Source organism: Nycticebus coucang, chromosome 8 (genome assembly GCF_027406575.1).
Source record: "Nycticebus coucang isolate mNycCou1 chromosome 8, mNycCou1.pri, whole genome shotgun sequence".
Taxonomy (NCBI): Eukaryota; Metazoa; Chordata; class Mammalia; order Primates; family Lorisidae; genus Nycticebus; species Nycticebus coucang.
The window spans coordinates 52,774,660-52,802,040 of NC_069787.1; the positions used below are offsets into that span (position 1 = coordinate 52,774,660).

Sequence of the window (27,381 nt, forward strand, 5' to 3'; positions counted from 1 at the left end):
AACATCTGTTAGGTGACAGATTGAGGATTTTTTAGTGTAAGACCCACCAGCTCCCGAATATTCTTTTTTGTAAGTATACTATGGCTAAAGCTTTGCCAATTGACATTTTACATTTGTAGATTAAAGGAAATGCACAGATGTTTTAAAGAGGAATCTAAAAACCTTATTTATCTCTTCAGTGCAACCAGCTTGATTTGTTCCATTTATGAGACTTTATGAGGCAATGAATAATGTTGTTATAATCAGCATATATATTAGCCATAACTCTTACTTTAATTTTATTTAACATTTCAAATTAGTTTTTAGTTTTACTATTTGTTATTTTGGGGTTTTGCTACATTTTTAACTTGCAGAGTTAGCCATGTACTAATATGATAGTCTGTTACTTTAACAAAAGTTTTTAGGTGTTTCAGATTTTGAATTTAATACATCGAAATAAATTGACAGGGCTTGAAATCTAAATAATGGCATTGTTTAGAATAGTTAGCTAATCCTTAGGTATACAGAGCCCTTGCCTGGTATGGAATATAGTCAGCCACTTCATTCAAGCACCTTGCATAAAACATGAGCCACAGCAGCTGAACATGTAATCATCTAACTCTGCTTGTGGAAAACTGTAATTATAAAACGAGTTTGGGGGAACTAAAGGAGAGAGTAGTGATGTTTGGATAGGTGTGTTTGGGTTGCCTACAGCTTTTTTTGGAGAATAATGGAAAAGTATTTTTAAAATCTCTGCTATGTCAAGCTGGACTCACCCCAGGTCCTCCACTAACTCTGTGACTCATATCATTATAACATTTAAAGATTAAATGGTTTATTATTGGGACTTCTCAGTACCTACAGATGCATAATATAGTCTGCAAATCATGGGGAAGGAATGTCTATTTTTCTCTCCAGTAATTTATTTTTTTTTTTGAGGCAGAGTCTCATTCTGTTGCCCTGGGTAGAGTGCTGTGGCATCATAGCCCACAGCAACCTCAAACTCTTGGTTGGACTCAAAGTGATCCTCTTGCCTCAGGCTCCCAAACAGCTGGGACTACAGGTGTCTGCCGCAATGCCTGGCTCATTTTTCTATTTGCAGTAGAGATGGGGGTCTCACTTGCTCAGTCTGGTTTTGAACTCCTGACCTCAGACCATCCCCCTGCCTTGGTCTCCCAGAGTGCTAGGATTACAGGCATGAGCCACTGTGCTTAGCCTTTTTCTTTCTGGTTTTAAAATGGCTGATGTCTTGAGCATTTTTGAACAGCCAGTTGAGTTTGACTGTGAAGTGTCTGATAAGGCTAAGCTTAGTGAACTGAGAACATGCAGACACAATTTTGAGGTTTAAAATCACTGTGTTGTGTTCTGGAGCTTTGGGCTTATCAAGGTTAACTTCTATTGAGCATTAGCTGTGTGCTAGGTATTATGCTAAGTATATTTCTTATATCATTTCATTTAATCTTTCCCAAATCTCTATGGAAAGTACTACTATTATCTCTATTTTACAGATCAGAAAAGTGAGGGTCAGAGAGGTTTGCTCAAGCCATATTTCTAACATCAAGAAGTTAGAAATATGGCTCCAACTAGATCTAATGTTGAGGTTTCCACTTTCCTTTTTTAAAACACAATGTCTCTCCTTTCCAGCTACAATTACAAAATTGTCATATAACTACCATGGAAGTGACTTCAGTGATAAGATGAAAATGATATTAAAGCACCATTTTCATTCTTTCAAATATTCAAAGATTATGCTGCATAGCTTCTGTGTTTCCTTAGGCCTGGGCAAGAGGAGCCTCTGAACGGGGCCTCGTATCTTAGGGTCCCACTCTGGCCCTCCTCTGGCAGGCTCTAGGTGGGCACCTGCACTTAGCCCCTCAGATGTTTCCTGCAGGAGAAGGTGCCCCCCTGGCGCCTGTGCCTGGCATTCCAGAGTCCAGTCAGGGTATCCACAGACTGTCTTCCCTGCCTAAATGACCCTTAGTTGTCTTTCAGGGTATGCTTGGGATTTTTTACTGGGTCCATCCTCCCAGGAGCAAACTGTGCTACCAGCATGTACATCCCTAGGCCTAGGATTGCCAAGGGGCACCTATTTGTGAGGTTATAGATCAGGTGTCAGCAAACTGGTGCCCATGGACCAAATCCAACTATCACCTAATTGTTTTTATGCATAACATTTTATTGGAACACAGCTATCCCTATTTGGCTGCAAATTGTCCATGGCTGCTTTGGAGCTGAAATGGCAGAGTTGAGTGCTTGTAACTGAGGCTGGATGGCTTGCAAAACCAAATATGTACTATTTGGCCTTTTATGGGAAAAGTTTGCTGACCCTTGATATAGCTGGAGCCAGCTCAGTGTGCGTGCTACAGAGTTCATGTGTGTGAGGCCCCTGGTTGGGGCAGGCCTTTCTCTTTCCACCATGTTTTGGCTGGAATTTTGAGGAGTCTAAGAATTCTAAGTTCAAAATTCAAACTTCATCTTTCCTATGTCTATATTTATCAAGAGAAGAGGCTAATATGTATTTTATTTATCAGTTTGTTAGCTTGATTTATACCTTTAAGATGTACAGACATGTGGTACCTGGACCTCCATTTGTACTCTTGCCCTGGGCTTTACAAGTGTTCCACAAATGTTAAAACCTGGAGTGTAGGTGGCTCACACCTGTCATCCTAGCAGTCTGGGAGGCTGAGGTGGGTGAATTGCTTGAGCTCAGGAGTTCTTGACTAGCCTGAGCAAGTACAAGACCCCCCATTCTCTACAAAAATAGAAAAAAAACTAGCCAGGTGTCTTGACTGGCACCTATAGTTCCAGCTACTTGGGAGGCTGAGGTAAGAGGATTGCTTCAGCCCAAGAGTTTGAGGTTGCTGCGCGCTGTGACACCACAGCACTCTAGCTAGGATGACAGAGTAAGACTCTGTCTCAAAAACAACACAAACAAACAAACAAACCCACCTTGGAGTACAATAGAGGGATTTATAGTAGAAGGAAAGAGAGACCACTAACAAGTAGTTTCACATATTAATATGGAATTATGAAATTACAAAGGAAAATGCTGTGGGGTCATATATGGATTATTGTACTTTTCTTTCTTTCTTTTTTTTTTTTTTTTTAAAGACAGGGTCTCACTTTGTTGCCCTCAGTAGAGTGCTGTGGCGTCATAGCTCACAGGAACCTCCAGCTCTTGGGCTTAGGCGATCCTCTTGCCTCAGACCCCAGAGTAGCTGGGACTACAGGCCTCTGGATTATTGGACTTTTTGAATGCTGAAAATGTTCTAAGTCTTGATCTAGGGCAGTGTTTCCCAACCTTTTAATCTCACTGCACAGTTGAACCTATGGTTAAACTTTCATGGGCATACTTAAATGATATTGATAAAAAAAAAAAGGGTTAAAAAAAGAGTATACCTTTTTTTTTTTTGGCTTGGCGCCCATAGTTCAGTGGTTAGGGCGCTGGCCACATGCACTGAGGCTGGTGGGTTCCAACCCGGCCTGGGCCTGCTAAACAACAATGACAACAACAACAAAAAATAGCCGGGTGTTGTGGAGGGCACCTGTAGTCCCAGCTACTCAGGAGGCTGAGGCAAGGGAATCATCTTAAGCCCAAGAGTTGGAGGTTGCTGTGAGCTGTGATGCTACGGCACTCTACCAGGGGCGACATAGTTGAGATTCTATCTCAAAAAAAAAAAAAAAAAAAAAAAGAATATACGTTTTTTGATTTATTTATTAACACAAAAATGTACCATCATGGCCCCCCGAATAAAACAATTTATTATAATTTGTAATAAAAAGATAATTAAAATTCTTTTTTTTTTTTTTTTTTGTAGAGACAGAGTCTCACTTTATGGCCCTCGGCAGAGTGCCGTGGCCTCACACAGCTCACAGCAACCTCCAACTCCTGGGCTTAAGCGATTCTCCTGCCTCAGCCTCCCGAGCAGCTGGGACCACAGGCGCCCGCCACAATGCCCGGCTATTTTTTGGTTGCAGTTTGGCCGGGGCGGGGTTTGAACCCGCCACCCTCGGCATATGGGGCTGGTGCCCTACCGACTGAGCCACAGGCGCCTCCCAAGATAATTAATATTCTTTACAAAATTTATTTATACTTATTTATTTTTCTGTTTATTATAATTTTACATTTGTTGAGATATCTGAGCTTGACTTTTTAAAGAATATCTTTGCAAAGTTGAATTTTGGACAGGCATACTCTTAAATCTTCTAAAGATTCTAACTGTGATTGAGTTTTGTTTTTAATATTATTCATTGCAGAAAAGCTCGCTTCACACAAATATTACTCTGAGAACGGAAGAACTATTTCTATTGCTTTTTGGTAATATTTGGAAATTCTCACCCTTGAGAAATAACCAAAAGGTGTAATATCTGTTGTTGAATATTTTATTTTATTATTAATTTTTCTTTTAAAAAATTATTATTATTTTTTTTTTAGTAGAGAGGGGGTCTCGCTCTTGCTCAGACTGGTCTCAAATTCCTGACCTCAAACAATCCACCCTTGGCCTCCCAGAGTGTAGAATTACAGACATGAGCCATGGCGCCTATTCTGTTGTTGAGTATTTTAAGGACAATCCTCTGTTATTTCTTATTTCTGTTAATTCTTCCTTTTCTGTAATATTTAAATTTGCTGACATAAATGCATTTAAAACAAAGAGATTTCTCACCCAATCCAGAGATGTTATGTTAAGTGTAGGTGCAGGAAAATATTTTTCAAAATTCATGTACAATAAATCTAAAGTTTGTAACATATGTTCATTAAGACTTTTTTCTAGTTTACACCTTTTCACTAGTTCAAATATTTCTACTGCTTTTTTACGTTTAATCCTTTCCTTCCAGAGCAATAATTTTTCTCTGAAAGCATTCATTTTTTCTGTAAATGTGAGAATATTTTCATGATTTCCCTGCATACTCTTATTAAGAGTATTCAAAGACTGAAATAAATCTGCAAGAAATGCAACTTCATTACACCAAACCTTGTCAAAGAGTAAATCACCTAATTCAGAACAGTGCACTTTAAAAAAGGTCAATACTTCTATTGATTCATAAAATCTTTCTTTTTTTTTGAGCAGTCTCACTTTTGCCGTTGGTAGAGTGCCGTGGCCTCATAGCTCACAGAGACCTCAAACTCCTGTGCTTAAATGATCTTCTTGCCTCAGCCTCCCCAGAAGCTGGAACTACAGGTGCCTATCACAATACCTGGCAGTTTTTAGAGATGGAGTCTTGCTTTTGCTCAGGCTGGTCTCCAACTCCTGAGCTCAAGCAATGCACCCGCCTCGCCTCCCAGAGTGTTTGGATTACAGGTGAGAGCCACTTTGCCCAGCCAATTCATAAAATCTTGATAGAACTCTTCCTTGAGATAACTATCTCACTTCCTATGCAGTAAGAGTAGTGTATAAAAAGCATCCACTGAGGAACCTAATTCTCCAAATAATCTTGACTGCAGTGGCTTGCTTTTTATGTAATTAATAATTTTAATATTGTTATCTAGGACCTTTTGTAATTCATCCACTAATAATTTTGACACTAGCATGTTTCTGTGTAGGAAACAGTGTGCAAAGATAATTTCTGGATTCTTTTTTTGTGCAAGTGTAATAAATCCTTTTGCCCCCACATAGATGGGGCTCCAGGTTATACAAGTACTGGATGGATGAACATACAAATACTTATGCAGGAATCCCAAGAACAAATTATTATAATTAACAATTTATTTGTTATCTGATTATCAAGCAAATCAAAAATATCTTGGCCCTTTGCTGTTGTTTGGAGTGGTTGACAAAATGAAAACTATTCTATGATTTCTTTTTTATAGACAAATCTACTGAATGCTAAACGTTGGGGTTTACCACTGATATCTGTAGATTCGTCCCACTGAATTGCAAACGTGTTTACAAGTAACCTTTGCAATTTTTTGTTACAAAGTTACTCTGTTCTAATCTCATCTTTGAGATGAGATGTTACTTGAAATTTTATATTTTCAGATAAATCCCTAACATGCCAAGAAATTATATTATCTGATAGCGGATTTTTAAAAATTTCCTTTTTTTACAATTGCACCTCAGACTGGTAAAATAACAGATTCTGCAATTGTATGAGATTTCATTTTCCTAGCTACAATTTCTGCAAGTGTGTAATTCATGTCTTGCGCTTTATCTGATATTGTTGTATATCTGATCCATATTTTTCCTTGTTTAGTACTACTGAGTGCAAGTCACTGGAAATATTTCACTGGCTTTTTAGACAAGTGGAATGTCTGGATTGTCAATGTCTCTTTAATTTGTTAGGAACCAGAGCTTCATTTGCTAATTTTTTGCCACAAATTACGCATGTGGGATGTGGTGGATTTCCTTTACCGCATATGAAACCCAGTGATAAGTGATCTTCATTATATTGATAACTAATTGTTTTTCATTTAGTTGCCATGTACTTAGGGATGAAGCAGTGTTTGATGCACTAGCATCTTCTTCTGAATCACTGGTCTTGGTGGTAACATTGGTGCATTCACTTTGTAAAAATCAATGAGTGCAGTTAAGATATACCTTAGGACCATATTTTATAATTTAATAAAAGTTTATAAAAATAAATAAGAATAAGTATATTAAAAGAGGAAAAATAGTGCTCGCTTCTGCAGCACATATACTAAAATTGGAACGATACAGAGAAGATTAGCATGGCCCCTGCGCAAGGACGACATGCAAATTCGTGAAGTGTTCCATATTAAAAAAAAAAAAAAAGAGGAAAAATAACTGTTGTTCCCAGGTTCATTTCCAAATTAAATCCCCAATGCTGGGATCTCCCTGCCAACTTAGCTGTAAGATCTGGGTCTCTACACTAGGGCACCCTGCCCCACTTCCCCACCTCTTTCTTATCCTTCCCTAAAGCGAAAGGAGTTCTATGGATATGGACTGTCCAACCAACGTCCCATGTGATTGCATCTGTCTGCCACAAGGTGCCGCTGTTGAGGCTGCTCTCCCTCAGACTGGAAGATGCTGCTGGTACCCTCTGTCGTCCCCAGTGTATGGCCCTGCCAGGGAGGACCAACCCAGTACCTCCATAGCCATGCTCAGACATGAGCAAGCCCGGTGTGGTGTAGCAGATGCTATCGGTGCCCCACCCGCATCTCCTTAGCTCTCATGACCTGTGTGGGAACATGAGGGCTTTCTCTTGGCCTGAAGGTGTGCAGGCTGGATGTGCCAGGGAAGCAGCCCAGAGCCCGTGGTGAATGAACTCTTTGCCCTCACCCAGTTGTGACCACGAGGCTGGTTCTCCACGGTCTCTCTGGGCTCCTTCCAGTTTCCCACAGCAGAAACCTTTTTGAAAATAGACCCTCTAGTGACTTCTTTCACTTCCTTGTTTTAGTGCCAAAATGTCTTCTCAGTCCTTCCTGGTATTACCTTGTAAATGACCCACCTGCACCCTGGTCCTTCCGTTAGCGTCTGCCCGGGGGAAGCCTACCAGGGCGCGCAGACGTCCTCATGAGCTCCAGCCCCGGGTGCGGTGTTGCGCCCCACTGCAGAGGCTCATGCGTGTGGTGGAGTCTCTAGAAATTCCCAGCCTTACACACATGCTTTGTCCATATGGGGTTCTCCATGGCGACTGAGTCACTTGTCCTGATTCCCAGTCACCGGCCTGGATTCCCTCTTATGGTGAAGTAGTTATTTTATTTCTGGGAACTCTAAGCCTTGTTGCAGACATGTTCCTGCCTTCCCATAGATCTTATTTACTCTGAATTCTGGGTGTCAGGGACTGGGGCATCACTGACTTCCCCCACTGCAGGCCATAGCATCCTTGTGCTTAAGGATTCCTGTCCTACAAGGTTTCTCATTCTGGAAACCAGGAATCTGAGGAGGGATGGTCTTGATTGCATTATAAAAGGTTCCCTTACACGTTCACCAGAGGAACCAGGCTATCTGATCATCCTACTTTAGCCTAAATGACAGAGCCACTCAGATGACCTTTGGCTGCTAAGATAAAGCCAGCCACTCTTATGAAAAGAGAAAAGGTACTATGTCTTTTATACCATGATGAAAAAAGACGTGCTTTGAGAGAATATAAGTGAGAGACCTGATTTGGACAGGATGAACCTTGTAGAAGGTTTGCTATTGATGCTATGATCTAGATGATGGAATAGGAGATAATAGGAAGTAACTCTGCAAGGCAAGCAGCATATGAGAAGACTGAGATGCAAAGAGACTTGATGCATTTGAGCAGCAGGATGAAGACCTGTTGGTGAAAGGAAGAGTAGCAAGGTAGGAGGCCGAGACTGTCGGCAGTGGCCAGATTCTGCAGGGCCTCAGGCCATGGGGGGATTTTGGTCTTGTCCACAGAGCATTGGGAAGTTTTAAAGGGCCTTCAAGGGGAGATATTTTGTGGTCATAATATCTTAAAGCAGTTTGGCTGATGATAAGAAAAAGCGAGAGGGACTGGGCAGTGGCTCATTGCTGTAATCCTAGCACTTTGGGAGCCTGAAGTAGGAGGATTATTTAAGGTCAAGAGTTCAAGATCAGCCTGGGCAATATAGTGAGACCCCATCTCTACAAAAAATTAAAAAAAAATTAGCTCAGTGTGGCAGTATGTGCCTGTAGTCCTGGCTACTTGGGAGACTGAAGCAGGAGGATCAATTGAGCCCAGGAGTTCAAGGCTGCAGTGTGCTATGATTGTACCACTGCACTCCAGCCTAGATGACAGAGAGAGAAACCCTGTCTTATTAAAAAAGAGAGGAAAGGCTTTAGGACTGCAGTCCTCAACCCCCTGGCCACAGATCAGTACAGTATGTGGCCTGTTTGGAAATGGGCTTTATGGCAGGAGGTGAGCAGTGAGTGAGCAAAGGAAGTCTTCATCTGTATTTACAGCCGCTCCCCATTGCACGTATCACCACCTGACCTGAACCTCCTGTCAGGTCAGTGGCAGCATTAGATGCTTCTAGGAGCACAAACCCTACTGTAAACTGCACATGTGAGGGATGTGGACTGCAGGCTCCTATGACAACCTAATGCCCAATGATCTGAGGTTGACCCACGAGGCAGTGATCCATCCCTGGGGAGTAGCTCAAATACAAATTATTATTAGCCGAGAGATTTGACTGCACAGATACCACATAAATCAATTGCTTGCAGACTCATATTAACCCCTTCCTGGTCTGAAGAAAAATTGTCTTTTGTGAAACTGGTTCATGGGGACCACTCCTTTAGGACATATGAGATAGTATAACAGTCAAGTTGGTGCAGTAGTGTGGTGATGGTAACAGTAGAAACAAGGGCAAAGATTGGAGGTAGAAGTAATAAGATTTGGAAATGGACTTGAAGAGGGTGGTGAGGGAGAATGAATATACTTAAGACCTTTTATGTGGGTAAAGTGGTAAAAAATTTAAATGCTTTATAGAGGCAAGCATGGAAAAAGGGAATCAGACTGATTACAAGGTAGTAAGGAGTGGAGGGGAGTGTAGCAAAATGGGGGTGCCACTGGTTGACGCCAGCCAGTTGTTGCCATGTAGGAAAGTGAGCCGAAACACTGTCAGATATTCAGGTTTTTCATGAAAAGGCAGATTCTGGATTTTAATGTGAAACGTCTGTATCTTTCTATTTTGACAACTGATGAAAATTCTAAACAGCATTGTTAGCTGTATACAACACACATGCCCACGGCGTCTGGCTCCTGGGCAGCTGCTTCTTGCTTGAGATCTCTTCCCCACCATGTTTTCCTCTAGAAAAAGTTTTAGCATAGGATTAAATGTAGTCCTCCAGATAGAATTTTCTGTGGCTCAGTGAGTAGGGCGCCGGCCCCATATGCCAAGGGTGGCAGGTTCGGACCCAGCCCCGGCCAAACTGCAACAGAAAAATAGCCCGGTGTTGTGGCGGGCACCTGTAGCCCCAGCTGCTCGGGAGGCTGATGCAAGAGAATCGCTGAAGCCCAAGAGTTAGAGGTTGCTGTGAGCTGTGACGCCACGGCACTCTACCCGAGGGTGGTACCGTGAGACTCTGTCTCTACAAAAAAAAAAAAAGAAGTTAAGGATGCTGATAAAAAAAATCACCCAGAGATATTTTAAGTTGGCTAAATCTTGGGAGATACTGATGATTTCAGCTCACACAGTCTGTCAGCAGGGCTCAGGTGATGGGCTGAGGCTGAGATTTGTGGAAATGAACTTAACCTAATTTAGAGCAGATAGCAGGAAGTGCTTTTGTCTTAAAATAGACCATTCCACACCATGATAGTCTGAGATACTTCAGGTAGAAGGGAATCAAGGCTGTCCTTAGCTTTTGCCCCTCCAAGCTTATACTTCAAGAGGCCTTAAGCCTTTTAAGAGAGTGAGTGGATTTACGCATATTTTATTTATGAATCTATATGTAATTAGATTCATACATTCTTACAGATTCACAAAACTATCTTGTTTTATTTTGTTTGAGTCTTAAATGGAACTTACTTTTGGACTTTAAATTTTATCCATGAGATATTTTTATTTTTAAATTTATTTTCATATTTATGTTTTTGGAAATAATGTCTCACTCTCATGCCTAGGATAGAGTGCAGTGGCTTCATCATCACTCACTGCATTCTCAAACTCCTGGGCCAACAGTTGCTTTTAAAGTGAAAGGAGGCTGGGCATCAGTAATCCTAGCACTCTGGAAGGCCAAGGTGGGTAGATTGCTTTAGTTCAGGAGTTCAAGACCAGCCTGAGTAAGAGTGAGACCCTGTCTTTACTAAAAATAGAAAATGAGCTGGGCATTGTGGCAGGTGCCTATCCTCCCAGCTACTTGGGAGACTGAGGCAAGAGGATCACTTGAACCCAAGAATTTGAGGTTGCTGGGAGCTATGGCACCATGGCACTCTACCCAGGGCAACAGACTGGCACTCTCTCTCCAAACAAACAAACAAAGTGAAAGGGTATTGTATAACTAATTTCTTTGGTGTCACAGTTTTTTATTTTTTATGTCAGCAACATTTGTCTATTTCTATGCACGGTTTGAACTAATAACTTATGCTTCTTCCGGTTGCATATCACAAATATGTAAGAATGACAGGTATTTTTAAGAGTTTACAAAAATGTCCAGTGATTGAACCTATTTTGGCGTCGTTATAGTATTGAAAACTATAAGGTTTAACTGCTACCTTATTTCCTATACTGCATTTATAGGTGTGTAGAAAAGCTTAGAAATGGCTTAATGAGTTAAAATCAGTAATGGGACATAGAAGACATTATGTTATTTATTGCTGAATAAAGCTGATCTTTTTGCACTTTCTCAAAGATTCATTTTACAGGATGAAAAAAAATCAGGATAGACAAGAAATTAGGACAAAACAACCAAAAAAAAGTCTGAGTGTCAAAACAAGTACCTTAAAATATATCAGGGAACTTAAATACAGCTGGGCGGTGTGTGTGTTCGGGGAGGGATGTGTGAGTGACTCAATGGAACAAGGAGGAATTATGAGGCTTGGGTGACTTGACAGCTCTGCAGACCTGCCTTTGCCTCACCTTGTTAACTGGGTCTTTACCTCTTCTGTGAAACTATCAAACCTCTATGTGCTGCAGCCTTGTGGATGAAAAGGTTCCAGGAAACCATCCCTGCTCTTTGTAAATTGGGGGAAGAAATTTGTTTCAAAATAGAGTGTTGGGCCTAGGGTTTCTAATTAAAAGCTCTTGTTAAGAAGCAGATGTAGGCTGAGTGTGGTGACTTGCACCTTAATCTCAGCACTTAGGAGGATGAGGTGGGTGGGTTGGGCTCAAGACCAGGCTGGACAACATGGTGAGACCCTGTCTCAACAAAAAAATTAAAAAAATTAGCTGGGCCTACTGGTGCATGCCTGTAATCCCAGCTATTGGTGAGGCTAGGATGGGAGGATCGCTTGAGCCCAGGAGTTATAGGTTGCAGTGTGCTATGACCATGCCCGTGCACTGCAGCCTGGGTGGCAGAATGTCACCCTATCTCAAAACAAGAAAGAACAAAAAAGAAGCAGATAGATAGTGGTGAAGAAATGACTCCATTGCCATTTTTATGTGAAAATATACATAACATCTTGGAGTTTGTGCCTCAGCCTGTTTCCTCAGCTTCTTAACACAGCTTGCTGATGGCTGACTTGTGTTCCTTTTGCTAATCTGGCATCTTTATTGAGGCTTGAAAAATAGACGTAAGATTGAATTTAGGGATTGGTTTAGTAGGGCCAAAACTTCAACCAGTCATTATTTTGATCTTCCATATTTCCCTGTTAGAGGTCAATCCTCATTCTTTTGGGCTGAGTTCACGTTCCTCTCCTTAAAGCAGTGCCCTAGTTTTTGTAACCATCTTCCTCTCCAGCCCTGTTAGACTGGAGATGAAGAAAGTTCTGAGAAAGTCCATTCTAGTAAGTAAAGAATTCTCTGTTTCTGACTTCCAATAGTCAGAAATGGTGTTTGTCTCAAGCACTGCTTCCTCCCTAGCATTCAATACTGGGAACAAAGCTGACGCTCAAAACATATTGATTGCATGAGTAAATCCAATGTTCAGTGAAATGTTTTCAGGTATTCCGAAGGCAAAAGGGTTCTGTTGTCAAATACGTTTAGGACCGTACGTATCCTAAAGTCTTTGAGACATCTTGGTATAAAATGAAAATTCCATTAGCCTTGTTTATATGAACATTTGCCAAACTCTTCAGAAAGCACTTCCCTAAAGCGGAGTTGGAGTAGAACAATATTGGCAAGTAATAAACACTCCTTAAAGTGTATCTACTGAATAGGTAGTGCTGAAATCCAGAATTTGTTAATTCAGGGATTTTTAGTAGCACCAAGAGGAGATGGGAGCTTCCAGAATATGCTGAGAATAAAGAGTAGAGACTGTGGAGTAAAAATAGTCAAGGGTAAGTAAGGATATGGGTGTAAATTGTTTCATTTTAATCTTGTAATTCTCCTTCTAGAATTTTATACTGGGGAAGAAATAAGAGCTATATAAATCAGAACCTTAAAAATCAGTATCAATCAACATATTACAAATATGTTTATCAATCATAATATTAATTGTAATTTTTCTATTTTATTATTATTATTATTTTAGAGATAGCATCTCTGATGCTGAAGCTAGAGTGCTGTGGCATCAGCCTAGCTAACAGCAACCTCAAACTCCTAGGCTCAAGCAATCCTCCTGCACCAGTCTCCTGAGTAGGTGGGACTACTGGTGCCCACCAGGACAACCAGCTAATTTTTCTGTTTTTAGTAGAGACAGCATCTCTCTCTTGCTCAGGCTGGTTTTGAACTGCTGAGCTCAAGGGATCCTCCCACCTCAGTCTCCTGGAGTGCTAGGATTACAGACCTGAGCCACCTTGCCTGGCCCATCATTTTCCTATTTTAAAAATAATTAGCCTGTGTTCCATAATAGGTGATTGGTTAAATGATTAGATAACCATTCAATGAAACATTAAGTGACTAGTTTCAGTTCTTTTGCTACGTAACAAAAATCTGTAAAACTCAGGGGGTTTTAAACAATGGTTTTTATTTGCTACCATTGTGTGGGGTGATTGATGATCCTTCTGTTACATAGAGTACTGGGGCTGTCACTTATACAGCTGACTTTAGAGGCAGCAGGGCTAGCCTGAAAGGTCCAAGGTGGCTTGTCTCACTGGTCTGGCGTCTTGGTGCTGGCTGTTGGCTGGGTACTTTGGTTCTCTTTTGTGTGACCTCTCTCTCCAGGTGGTGTCTCATCTTCCAAGGTCTTTCTGTGGGGCTTCTGTTTCCAGCAGAATAGCGCGGACTTCCTTACATCCTAGCAGCTGGATTTTAAGAGAGCAAACCCAGAAACTTCCAGGCCTCTTTAGGACTAAGCCTAGAACTGGCACATTTCTGCTACATTTGTTGGTTTCAAAGAAAAGAGAAATAGAATCCATTTCTCAGTGGAAGGCGAGAAAAATGTTTATAGGAAGGGGAAGAATGTCGATGGCCATCTTTGGAGACTCGTGGTGGCCATTAAAAATTATGTTGTATAAAAATGTTTCAGGACAGTTATGATAAATGGAAAAAGGAGATGGTGTTAAGAATAAAACATTGAGGGAAAATGAAGTATATAAGAGTTTATGTAGAATATAATACTTATTTTGTAAAATTATATATATATGCATACTCCTTTTTTTTTTTTTTACTGTGTCACCCTCAGTAGAGTGCTGTGGCATCACAGCTCACAGCAACCTCAAACTCTTGGGCTTACGAGATTCTCATGCCTCAGCCTCTTGAGTAGCTGGGACTACAGGCACCTGCCACACCGCCCAGCTATTTTTTTTTTTTGTTGTCATTGTAGTTGTCATTGTTGTTTAGCAGACCCGGGCCGGGTTGCTTTCTAACAATATTAGTAATGAGATGGAAAAATAACTGGAGGTGATTTTTAAGTTAAGGAAAAGTTGTAGAAAGCAATACCAGTGAAACTGAAAATCTAGATGGAAAAGGCTGTTTATGAAGAAAAGTTTTAATGATAATTGACACAAAGTAGGTAGCAAGTGCAAACAGATCAGTAAACATAGTATTAATAAAAGAAGAAAAGATAAATGATAGCCAAGACAATTTAGTTTTATGGGTATGTTCTATCAAACATTTTAGGAATAGGGAAGACTCATATTATGCTATTCCAGCATTTATGAAAAACATAAAGCTTCTCAATCCATTCCAGGGCACTGATATAACTCTGATACTAAACCTAGAAAAGGGGAGCCTAAGGAAACGGTGGCTCAGTGTCAACATGTATTACTTTTGATATAAGGAAACATTATTTCAAGCAAAATATCTGTGCATGTCTTAGATGTGTTTCCAAAAGGAACAAATTAACTTTTCCTTTGTTGGTTGTTGCAATTCTCCAAAGCCTTCTGCAGCTGGGTTGTAAAATCCTGAGGATTAGGGTGCTGCCTGTGGCTCAAGTAATGGGGCCGGCCCCATATACCAGAGGTGGTGAGTTCGGACCCAGCCCTGGCCAAAAACTCAAAAAAAAAAAAAAAAAATCCTGAGGATTAAATCTGCATGGGTATAAATTTTATGGCATTCGAGATTTTGAAATAGGGACCTCAAACCTCGCCAGAGACATCACACATGTCTCTGTCTGTAGACAAGGGGATCTCAGACAGCAGACAAGTTAGATTTAATCACTTCTTCTAGGAGGACGACTCTGAAGTGGTTGCCTAGGGAGGACCTAGATATACGGATTTTAAAGCACACACACAAAAATAACAAATCTCTTTAACTTTTGGAATCATCGAAATAAAACAAAAATATTTTCTTATGAGGAGTATATATTGCTATTATGGACACATTAGTGTGTGCAAATACACAAAAGGAAAATTATGAAAAGCTCTTGGGCTCCCCCACTGGCACCATTTTGATGTGTGTCATTCCAGCCATCTCTGCTAGTGATTGTATGTGCACGTGTGTATGTGACTAAATTACAGATACATTTCATAGTCTGCTCTCCCAAATATGTCATGAACATTTTTCCATCTTATTAAATATTTGTGTAACCATCACGCTATCCCATTGTTTGTCTGTCACTCATCATTTATGTTAAAACTGTTGATTTGCCCTTTCCTTGCAAAACAGATTATTCCTGCAAAAGTCTTAGATACAAAATGACTTTTATGTATTTCCAAGGAAAACAAAATTAAGCCCTGAGCAATAACATTTGAAATGTAGTTCTTCAGTTAGAAACAGGTGTACAATTTTTAAGACCTTTTTAGGGAAAGGGGAAGGCTTTACGGAAAACATGTTTTTCATACTATATGTGAGGACTCGTTAGGGTATAAGTGACACAAACCTTGGCTGGTATTGGATGTAGCAAAGAGGAACTTTATGGACAAATGTATCAGTTATCCATTGCTCTAGTAAATGCTGTGAAGCAACCCACGACTAGCATCAGCAACATCCTGAGAAGCATTTATTTAACCCAGGAGTGTGTGGTGCTCAGCTGGTCTCAGCTGGGCTTGTTCATGCAGCGCTGGGCAGCTGCTGACTGGCTAGGCAGCTCTGCTGATCTTGGGCGGCTTGGCTCACACCTGCTGGGGTTGGTTGGCTGTTGGCTGGGACAGCTGGACTTCTCATCTTCCATCAAGCTAGACAGGGATGTTCTAATCGCTGTGGTAGAAGATGAGCAAGCGAGTACATAAACACAAGTGCTACTTCAGGCCCCTGCTTGCTTCACATTTCTTATTATCGTATTGGTCAAAGTAAGTCACTTGACTGAACTTAGAATCAGATTGGGAGGGTGCTGCCAAGAACATAGATAAAGGAAGAGGTAAAGAATCAGGACCAAGTGGCGCCTGTGGCTCAAAGATTAGGGTGCCAGCCCCATATACCGGAGGTGGCGGGTTCAAACCTGGCCCCGGCCAAAAACTGCAACAACAACAAAAAAGAATTGGGACCATTGATGCAGTCAGTCCACTTGGTTTATGGTCTGGGGATATAGCTGGCTTTTGCAAGTGCTGGATCTGGAGGTCAATTGATGCCACCTGGCTTGATTCCACGCTCTTCAAAGTTTAGCTCTGCTTTCATCGACACTAGCTTCACTCTGAAGGATGCCCTTCCCACAGGGTAGTACTCAATCCACCTTGAAAACCAATAGTTCCAGCTGGAAAAGAACTTGTTTTTCTCAGTTGTTCCAGTTAAAGAAACTTTTTGGACCAAGGTGGGTCATGTGGCCATCTCTAAACTACCTACCACGTCTGGAGGATGGAATATGGTGATTAGACACCACACAGGATGCACAGCAGGGGGTTTAGTTACCTAAACCTTAGGAACTGTGAGTAGGGGGCTGGGAACAATTTCTCTAAGGAAAAATGAGATAGTACTGCCAGAAAGTGTTTGTGTCGGAAGGGATGGATGATAGGCAGGGGAAAATAAAAGATGCTCCTATATATAATGCAATTGTTGCACTTATCTCATTGAGCCATTACCAACAAAAAACCATTTATTGCCTGCTTTTAACTAGGCTCTGAATTAGGTGTTGTATAAACAATATCTTACTTATACCTTATATTACTATGAGTTAGGTGGTATTACCTGCATTTTGTTGACTGGGGAGTGGAAGCTCATAACAGTTAAATAATTTGCCTCGGGCCACTCATCTGGTAGTGTTAAGAGTGGAGATCTGAACCTTAGTTTGCCCCTTTCCAGAATCTGATCTCTTATTACATTTCTTTTTGCCTTTTTTTTGAGACAGAGTCTTACTCTGTCACCCTGGGTAAAGTGCTGTGGCATTGTAGCTCACAGCAACCTTGAACTCTTGGCTCAAGTGATCATCTTGCCTTAGCCTCCCGAGTACTTGGGACTGTCGGCACCCATCCAAATGCTTGCCTGATTTTTCTATTTTTAGTAGAGACAGGATCTCACTCTTGTTCAGGCTGGTCTTGAACTCCTGAGCTCAAGCAATCCATCTGGGTTGGCCTCTTAGAGTGCTAGGATTACAGGTGTGAGTCCCTGTGCCTGGCTGCTCTCTTATTATAAAGCTGAAGAAAAAGAAAGTACACCAAAGACTCTCTTGAACAAAGAGCCAGGGGCCATAATACAGCCCATTAAGGCCTTTGGGTCCTAATTAATCACAATCCTGTGGTTTTTAGCTATATAAAATCTGCACTAATGATGGGAAGCTTTTTCTCTTTTTCTCTAGGGTTTATGGGATCAGGAACTCCAACATGATGTACTGTTTCCATGTGCCATTTTTGTACAGGTGTGAAGTAGTTAATATGAATATTAAGGTCAACCAAAATGGAAAATAATTCTCCAAAGGCCAGCCTGAAAAAAGGGGAAAGAGACAGGAGAGTTGTTTCCCTGGTGATAGCACTGAGGATCTGGCTACATGCATAGAAACTCCATTGGTTGAGACGTCTCTTTTTCTTCTTAGCTCCAGAAAGGCCAGTAGTTTCAGTTCATGTGTCAGTGCCAGTTGACACTGGTAAACCATCTAAAGTATTGTGTTAAGAAGAGTTCTGAGCCTAGTGGAAAAGAAGACTGGATTGATTAGTGATGTCTGTAATGGGTACAGCAGGGGAAAGTAATAACATGCTTGCCAAATATTTGATATCCTAGGAAGCAGTAGCTTTTCAGAGTCAATTTAAAGCCACATGAGTCACTTTAAAGCCACTTTAATGCCCCCAAGGATGGATTATTTTATAGCTTGGTACTCCATGAATGGGAATTCCATGATGACTTTTCTGAAGGTCTCGACTCTAACTTAGCACAAACCAAGATGGAGGGCTTCATTTTCATTAGGAAAACAGTTTCTTTTTTGCTCTGAGAACTTTTGAACTTGCTTGGGGCTAGGGTGGGTGGAATTTATAAAAAGTTTAGATGTAGTAAGTAAAGTTTTTGGGTCTTTTTTTTTTTTAAATGAACGACATGAGTGTGACTCTATTAATCTATATTTTATCTATCGCTATCATTTATCTATATATTTTTAAAAGTAATGCAGTTATAGTCAGAGTTCTAAATAAACTTGTTTTTAATTATCCCTTTTTTCATTTTGCAGATCTCTGAGGTTATTTTCTGGTACGGACTGTGAAAAGAATGCAGTGAACGTTCTGGATAAGTGTGGAAATATTAGATTAGACCCCAACTTAGTGTAGCATTTCTTCTCTTCAGTAGCACCTTGTGATAGAAGAAAAATGTATGGAAGTGCAAGAACTATCACCAATCTGGAAGGTAGCCCTTCCAGATCTCCTCGTTTGCCAAGGTCTCCTCGCTTGGGCCACCGAAGAACAAGTAGTGGGGGAGGCGGAGGAGCAGGCAAGACTCTGTCTATGGAGAATATCCAGTCCCTCAATGCAGCCTATGCTACGTCTGGACCCATGTATCTGAGTGATCATGAAGGGGTGGCTTCAACTACTTACCCAAAGGGCACCATGACTCTGGGAAGGGCTACCAACCGAGCTGTGTATGGAGGCCGGGTCACAGCCATGGGGAGCAGTCCCAATATTGCTTCCGCTGGACTTTCCCACACAGATGTCCTTTCATACACGGATCAACATGGTGGCCTGACCAGTGCATCCCATCACCACCACCACCAGGTCCCTTCCATGTTGAGACAGGTAAGAGACAGCACAATGTTAGATCTTCAAGCCCAGCTCAAGGAACTCCAGAGAGAGAACGACCTTCTCCGGAAAGAGCTAGACATCAAGGACAGCAAGTTGGGGTCTTCCATGAACAGTATCAAGACTTTCTGGAGTCCTGAGCTTAAGAAGGAGAGAGTGTTGAGGAAAGAAGAGGCAGCGCGGATGTCTGTCCTCAAGGAGCAGATGAGGGTTTCCCACGAAGAAAATCAGGTAGGTTGTGCCTTGTCTCAGAGTTTCTCCACCTTGACTTTTCACTGAGTAATTGATTCTTTGCAGATGGTACCATAGCCCGTGCAGAAGGAAGTTTGGCATCATCAAGAGGGCATGTCTTGGTGTATGTTGGACCTGGACACTAACTATAAGACAGCATAGGAAATACGAGGTTACAGCTTATGATTTCCTTATTTCTGAACAACTTTTACAAATGGTTGCAAAAGTGGGGGAGGGGGAATCACTCCTCATTGCCTAACTGTCGTGTGCATGTACTTGGCTAACTTTGTTTTCTTTTTCAGCAGTTGCAACAGCACTTCAGATGTACCTGTTTCTGAATAAAAGAGGGAAATGTTAATTTCTGCAAGAGTAGATACTTTCACAGCAACATTTAAATTTGACTGGTGAATTGCTTTGTTATTTGGAAGTGACAGCACCCACCATTACTTCTTACTAGAATGAATGGAGTTTGTTCTCTATGTAGCAAATCAAACAGTATTAAGTGGGGTTGGATAGAACAGGTTTGATATCATGCTAGACAAAAACAATAAATTTTACATTGGTATTTTTGCTTTTATCCATTTAGTCTTAATTAAGTATCTACAATGTGCAAGGTACCTTCTTACTCATCTTTTTTTTTTTGAGAGAGAGTCTCACCCCGATAGAGTGCTATGGCATCATAGCTCACAGCAACCTCAAACTCTTCGGCATAAGCAAGTGTTTGCCTCAGCCTCCTGAGTAGCTGGGACTACAGGCCCCCGTCACAACACCTCGCTGTGGCTCAGAGCTGATCTCAAACCTGTGAGCTAAGGCAATCCACTCACCTCAGCCTCCCAGAGTGCTGGGATTAAAGGTGTGAGCCACCATGCCTAGCCTCCTTAGTCATCTTTTTTTTTTTTTTTTAAATGTGAGACTACTAAAAAGTTTACTGCGAACCTATTTCTTTCTTTTTTTTTTTTTTTTATTGTTGGGGATTCATTGAGGGTACAATAAGCCAGGTTACACTGATTGCAATTGTTAGGTAAAGTCCCTCTTGCAATCATGTCTTGCCCCCATAAAGTGTGACACACACCAAGGCCCCACCCCCTTCCCTCCGTCCCTCTTTCTGCTTCCCCGCCCATAACCTTAATTGTCATTAATTGTCCTCATATCAAAATTGAGTACATAGGATTCATGCTTCTCCATTCTTGTGATGCTTTACTAAGAATAATGTCTTCCACTTCCATCCAAGTTAATATGAAGGATGTAAAATCTCCATTTTTTTAAATAGCTGAATAGTATTCCATGGTATACATATACCACAGCTTGTTAATCCATTCCTGGGTTGGTGGGCATTTAGGCTGTTTCCATATTTTGGCGATTGTAAATTGAGCTGCAATAAACAGTCTAGTACAAGTATCCTTATGATAAAAGGATTTTTTTCCTTCTGGGTACATGCCCAGTAATGGGATTGCAGGATCAAATGGGAGGTCTAGCTTGAGTGCTTTGAGGTTTCTCCATACTTCCTTCCAGAAAGGTTGTACTAGTTTGCAGTCCCACCAGCAGTGTAAAAGTGTTCCCTTCTCTCCACATCCACGCCAGCATCTGCAGTTTTGAGATTTTGTGATGTGGGCCATTCTCACTGGGGTTAGATGATATCTCAGGGCTGTTTTGATTTGCATTTCTCTAATATATAGAGGTGATGAACGTTTTTTCATATGTTTGTTAGCCATTCGTCTGTCATCTTTAGAGAAGGTTCTATTCATGTCTCTTGCCCATTGATATATGGGATTGTTGGCTTTTTTCATGTGGATTAATTTGAGTTCTCTATAGATCCTAGTAATCAAGCTTTTGTCTGATTGCAAATATGCAAATATCCTTTCCCATTGTGTAGGTTGTCTCTTTCCTTTGGTTATTGTCTCCTTAGCTGTACAGAAGCTTTTCAGTTTAATGAAGTCCCATTTGTTTATTTTTGTTGTTGTTGCAATTGCCATGGCAGTCTTCTTCATGAAGTCTTTCCCCAGGCCAATATCTTCCAGTGTTTTTCCTATGCTTTCTTTGAGGATTTTTATTGTTTCATGCCTTAAATTTAAGTCCTTTATCCATCTTGAATCAATTTTTGTGAGTGGGGAAAGGTGTGGGTCCAGTTTCAGTCTTTTACATGTAGACCTCCAGTTCTCCCAACAGCATTTATTGAATAGGGAGTCTTTCCCCCAAGGTATGCTCTTGTTTGGTTTACCGAAGATTAGGTGGTTGTAAGATGTTAGTTTCATTTCTTGGTTTTCAATTCGATTCCAAGTGTCTATGTCTCTGTTTTTGTGCCAGTACCATGCTGTCTTGAGCACTATGGCTTTGTAGAACAGACTAAAATCTGGTATGCTGATGCCCCCAGCTTTATTTTTATTACTAAGAACTGCCTTAGCTATATGGGGTTTTTTCCAGTTCCATACAAAATGCAGAATCATTTTTTCCAAATCTTGAAAGTACAATGTTGGTATTTTGATAGGAATGGCATTGAATAGGTAGATTGCTTTGGGAAGTATAGACATTTTAACAATGTTGATTCTTCCATCCATGAGCATGGTATGTTCTTCCATTTTTTAATATCCTCTGCTATTTCCTTTCTGAGGATTTCATAGTTTTCTTTAGAGAGGTCCTTCACCTCCTTCATTAGGTATATTCCTAGGTATTTCGTTTTCTTTGAAACTATGGTGAAGGGAGTTGTGTCCTTAATTAGCTTCTCATCTTGACTGTTATTGGTGTATACAAAGGCTACTGACTTGTGGACATTGATTTTATATCCTGAAACATGACTGTATTTTTTGATGACTTGTGGTTGAGTCTTTGGGATTCTCTAAGTATAAGATCATGTCCTCAGTAAAGAGGGAGAGTTTGACCTCCTCTGCTCCCATTTTGATTCCCTTTATTTCCTTGTCTTGCCTAATTGTATTGGCTAGAACTTCCAGCACTATGTTGAATAGTAAAGGTGACAGAGGACAACCTTGTCTGGTTCCAGTTCTAAGAGGAAAAGCTTTCAGTTTTACTCCATTCAGTAAAATATTGGCTGTGGGTTTGTCATAGATAGCTTCAATCAGTTTTAGAAATGTGCCACCTATGCCTATACTCTTCAGTGTTTTAATTAGAAAAGGATGCTGGATTTTATCAAATGCTTTTTCTGCATCTATTGAGAGGATCATGTGATCTTTATTTTTGCCTCTGTTAATATGGTGGATAACGTTTATGGACTTGCGTATGTTAAACCAGCCTTGCATCCTTGGGATGAAGCCTACTTGATCATGATGAATGACTTTTTTGATGATAAGCAGTAATCTATTGGCTAGGATTTTGTTGAGAATTTTTGCATCTATATTCATGAGTGAGATTGGTCTGAAATTCTCCTTTTTGTTTGGGTCGTTTCCTGGTTTTGGTATCAGGTTGATGTTTGCTTCATAGAATGTGTTGGGGAAGATTCCTTCTTCCTCAATTTTTTGGAATAATTTCTGCAGTACAGGAATAAGCTCTTCCTTGAAGGTTTGATACAATTCTGGAGTGAAGCCATCTGGACCAGGGCATTTTTTGGTTGGAAGATTTTTTATTGTTTCTTTGATCTCAGTGTTTGAAATTGGTCTGTTCAGGAGCTCTATTTCTTCCTGGCTGAGTCTAGCGAGAGGGTGTGATTCCAAATATTGATCCATTTCTTTCACATTGTCAAATTTCTGGGCATAGAGTTTCTGGTAGTATTCAGAGATGATCTCTTGTATCTCTGTGGGATCAGTTGTTATTTCCCCTTTATCATTTCTGATTGAGGTTACTAGAGATTTTACTTTTATATTTCTCGTTACTCTGGCCAATGGTTTATCTATTTTATTTATTTTTTCAAAAAACCGACTCCTTGTTTCATTAATTTTCTGAATGATTCTTTTGTTTTCAATTTCATTGATCTCTGATTTGATTTTGGATATTTCTTTTCTTCTACTGAGTTTAGGCTTAGATTGTTCTTCTTTTTCCAATTCCATAAGATCTCTTGTGAGATTGTTGCTTTGTGCTTTTCGAATGTAGGCATCTAAAGTGATGAATTTTCCTCTCAAAACTGCTTTTGCAGTATCCCACAGGTTTTGGTAGCTTGTGTCTTCATTGTTGTTATGCTCAAGGAAGTTAATGATTTCCTGTTTTATTTCTTCCTGCACCCATCTGTTATTCAACAGAAGATTGTTTAATTTCCATGCCTTTGGGTGGGGTTGAGCATTTTTGTTAGAGTTGAGTTCCACCTTTAGTGCCTTATGGTCTGAGAAGATACAAGGTAAAATTTCAATTCTTTTGATTCTGTTGATATTTGTTTTGTGTCCCAGGATATGATCAATTTTGGAGAATGTTCCATGGGGTAATGAGAAAAATGTATATTCTTTATCTTTGGGGTGGAGTGTTCTATATGCATCTATCAAGCACAGTTGTTCTAGGGTCTCATTTAAATCTCTTATATCTTTGTTTAATTTCTGTTTAGAGGATCTGTCCAGCTCTGTAAGAGGAGTGTTAAAGTCCTCTGTTATTATGGTATTATGAGATATGATATTGCTCAGACTGAGTAAGGTCTGTTTCAAGACTCTGCGAGCATTTAAATTGGGTGCATAAATATTTAGAATTGAAATGTCTTCTTGTTGTATTTTTCCCTTGACCAATATAGAGTGACCATCTTTGTCTTTTTTTGACTTTAGTTGCTTTAAATCCACATGTATCTGAAAATAAGATTGCAACTCCTCTTTTCTTCTGAATTCCATTTGCCTGAAAAGTTGTCTTCCAATGCTTGACTCGGAGCTTTAATTTGTCTTTTGAAGCCAGGTGTGTTTCTTGCAGACAGCAAATGGATGGCCTGTGTTTTTTAATCTAGTCAGCCAATCTATGTCTCTGCAGTGGGGAATTCAAGCCATTAACATTTATTGAGATAATTGATAAGTGTGATAGTATTCTATTTGTCTTATTTTGTGAGAGTCCATTGCTTCGTTTTATTTATTTATTTATTTTTATTTTTTATTGTTGGGGATTCATTGAGGGTATAAGCCAGGTTACACTGATTACAATTGTTAGGTAAAGTCCCTCTTGCAATCATGTCTTGCCCCCATAAAGTGTGACACACAGCAAGGCCCCACCCCCCTCCCTCCGTCCCTGAGATTATGGGTGGGGGAACCATTGCTTAGTTTTATCTTTTGCATCAGTGTGGAGGTTAGGTTCTGTCCTTTAATTTCAGAGTTCTTACTTTGCTGCTGATCCATTGTGGTGGTCAGTGTGCAGAACAGGTTGAAGTATTTCCTGTAGAGCTGGTCTTGTTGTGGTGAATTTCCTCAATGTTTGTATATCTGTAAATGATTTGATTTCTCTGTCCATATTTAAGCTTAGCTTAGAAGGGTACAGAATTCTGGGCTGGAAATTGTTCTGTTTAAGTCGATTAAAAGTAGATGACCATTGTCTTCTTGCTTAGAAAGTTTCATTAGAGAAGTCTGCGTTCACTCTGATGAATTTGCCCCTGTAGGTCAACTGGCGCTTACTCCTGGCAGCTTGCAGAATCTTTTCTTTTGTCTTGACTTTGGACAGGTTCATCACACTGTGTCTTGGAGAGGCTCCGTTAGAGTTGAGGTGACCTGGGATCCGATATCCCTCTGAAAGCAGTGTGTCAGAATCTTTGGTGATATTTGGGAAATTTTCTTTTATAATATTCTCTAGTATGGCTTCCATTCCTCTGGGGCATTCTTCTTCCCCTTCTGGGATTCCTATAACTCGTATGTTGGAACGCTTCATAAAGTCCCATAATTCTGACAGTGAACGTTCTGCTTTCTCTCTCTTCTTTTCTGCCTCTTTTACTATCTGAGTTATCTCAAGAACTTTGTTTTCTACCTCTGAAATTCTTTCTTCTGCATAGTCTAACCTGTTGCTGATACTTTTCATTGCATCTTTAATTTCCCTAATTGACTGTTTCAGTTCCTTCAGCTCTGGTATATCCTTTTTATATTCTTCATATCGTTCATCTCTTATTTGATTCTGTTTTTGGATTTCCTTTTGGTTATTTTCCACTTTATTAGCATCATTTCCACTTTATTTCCATCATTTCTTTCATTGTTTTCAACATGTGTATTCTAAATTCCCTTTCTGTAATTCCTAACATTTCTTTATTGGTGGAATCCTCTGCAGTAGCTACCTCATGGTCCCTTGGCGGGGTTGTTTTGAACTGGTTCTTCATGTTGCCTGGAGTTTTCTGCTGATTCTTCCTCATCAGTGATTTCTTTTATCTGTTTCCTTGCCCTTTATTTTCACTTCTTCTTACTCTTTAAGTTCTCGTGCCTGTGGACTAAGGGTTACAGGACCAGAAGGGTGAGAAGGTTGAAGAGCAAGAAAGGGATGAAAGAAAGGAGGACCGAGTGATAAGAAAAAAAAAATAGAGAAAGGAGATGGGGTGGGTAAAAGGAATATTGACAAAAAGAAGACAGGCACAGAAAGAGGGAGACAGAGCAATATAGGTGTACAGTGGGGTACTTTGACACAACCTTAAAAAAAACTCACCTTCTGGGGGTGTCCAGTTGGATGGTTCCCTTGAGGTCAGCAGCTCTTTGCTAACCTGATCAGACACAGTACCCCACCTCCACCAAGTAGAGAGGAAAGACAAAAATGCTATAAATCAAACCAAAACAAGGAAACAGAAAACTTTACGGGATAAAATTGGGTGAAAAACCAAATAATAGCAGTAGAAACACTAGCAAAAATGAAGTTCTAGTTATTGAAGAAGGCAGCAATAGGAAATTATAATTAAACTAGAAAAATTGAGAAAGAAAAAGGATCTGTATGGAAAAGGTTGAAATTAAAAAACAAAACAACATCAACAACATCAAAATAAACAAAAAAAACAACTAAACCAAAAAAAAAAAAACAGAACCAAAAAACAAAGCAGTATGTATTTTATTGAATATAGTCTGGGCAACACGTGGTCTTCTGGGGTATGAGATGTTAATCACAGTTCTGATACGACTGGAGGCTGCTGATTTCTCAAACCCCAGCAGGTAGACACCCTAAATCTCTCTTCAGCCCACTTAAAAGGCACTTTGAACTTGTAAACTTGCTGAGCAGAAGCTTTCCAGGAAAGTGCTTGTCGCTGGAATCACTGCTGAAGTGGCTATCCACTTACCCAGTGTGCCAAAACCGGTCTCACTCTGCCCCTGAGGGTTAGGGCTGCAAGGCGGCTCAGACCCCACCCTTAGGCTACTGGGTCGCTGGGTTTACCAGCTCCCACCTGATTCTCTGTGACCCTGAGGGCAGAGCTTGCCGGGGCAGATCGCTCAACAATGGCTCCCTGTGACCCACAGCCAAACAGTATTAGCTCCGTCTGGCTCAGTGGCTCAGACTGGGGCCCTAGACAACGGCCAAAGTTCTCCGCACTCCGGCTCAGGTTCTCCCCAAGGCAGTTCAACTGAGTGCCAAGTCCAAAGACACCAAAACAGTTCACAGGTAAGGCCTTTCTGGTTTGCAGTCTCCCTGCTGCTGAACTTACAGTTGCGGGCAGGTTTAGACCGATTGAACACACGTGACCACTTGCCGGTTTTCCACTGTTTTAGTCCTCCTCTTGGGGTCCAGAAGTCTCTCACTGACTTCCTGTATCCTCACAGGGGTGATGATAGGCAGATCCCACCAGCCAGAGATGCCTGGAGTCCTATCTCCCCAGACTCACGGTGCCCAGACGCAAGGAAGCTGTTACTCAGCCGCCATCTTGCTCCGCCTTCCATTTTTTTTTTTTTAGTTATTTTTTATGAAATCATAACTTTGTACATTGATGGCATTTATGGGGTTCAGGGTACTGCTTTGATATACAATGTGAAATGCTTACATTGAACTAAGTAACACATCCATCACAATTATACTAATTTCTTAATAGTTTTGAAATATACCATTGCATCATGCATATTGATCCATCCTCCATGTCACAGCAAGAGTACTTTCCCAGGATCTACCTGCAGTGATGCCAATTATCTGTCTTAAAGCCTTTGATGATTACCCATTGCCTCTGGAATAAAGCCTACCTCCCTGGTTGATCCAGGAAGGCTCGGGCCAACCTTTCTAGCCTTGTCTTGTACCACCTCCTTCTACATGCATGGAGTCTGCACCACCACTTTGTAATTCCTGCACACATACAGGTTT

The 27,381-nt window shown here is 40.7% G+C and overlaps 1 protein-coding gene and 1 non-coding gene across 8 annotated transcripts in view; both read left to right on the plus strand.

The window, feature by feature from the left end:
* ERC2 (ELKS/RAB6-interacting/CAST family member 2) overlaps positions 1-27,381 on the plus strand; it is a 1,052,138-nt gene that overhangs the window by 18,597 nt on the left and 1,006,160 nt on the right. For all 7 annotated transcript variants that reach the window (XR_008381889.1, XM_053600429.1, XM_053600428.1 and 4 more), the window contains exon 2: positions 18,435-19,227. Coding sequence is in view for 6 of the 7 variants with exons in the window: in XM_053600429.1 (XP_053456404.1) it covers positions 18,571-19,227 (657 nt within the window). In the remaining variant the exon portion in view is untranslated. The remainder of the gene's footprint in view (positions 1-18,434; positions 19,228-27,381) is intronic.
* LOC128592859 (U6 spliceosomal RNA) lies at positions 6,592-6,698 on the plus strand. Its single transcript, XR_008382071.1, has one exon. It is a non-coding gene; the product is annotated as a U6 spliceosomal RNA (small nuclear RNA).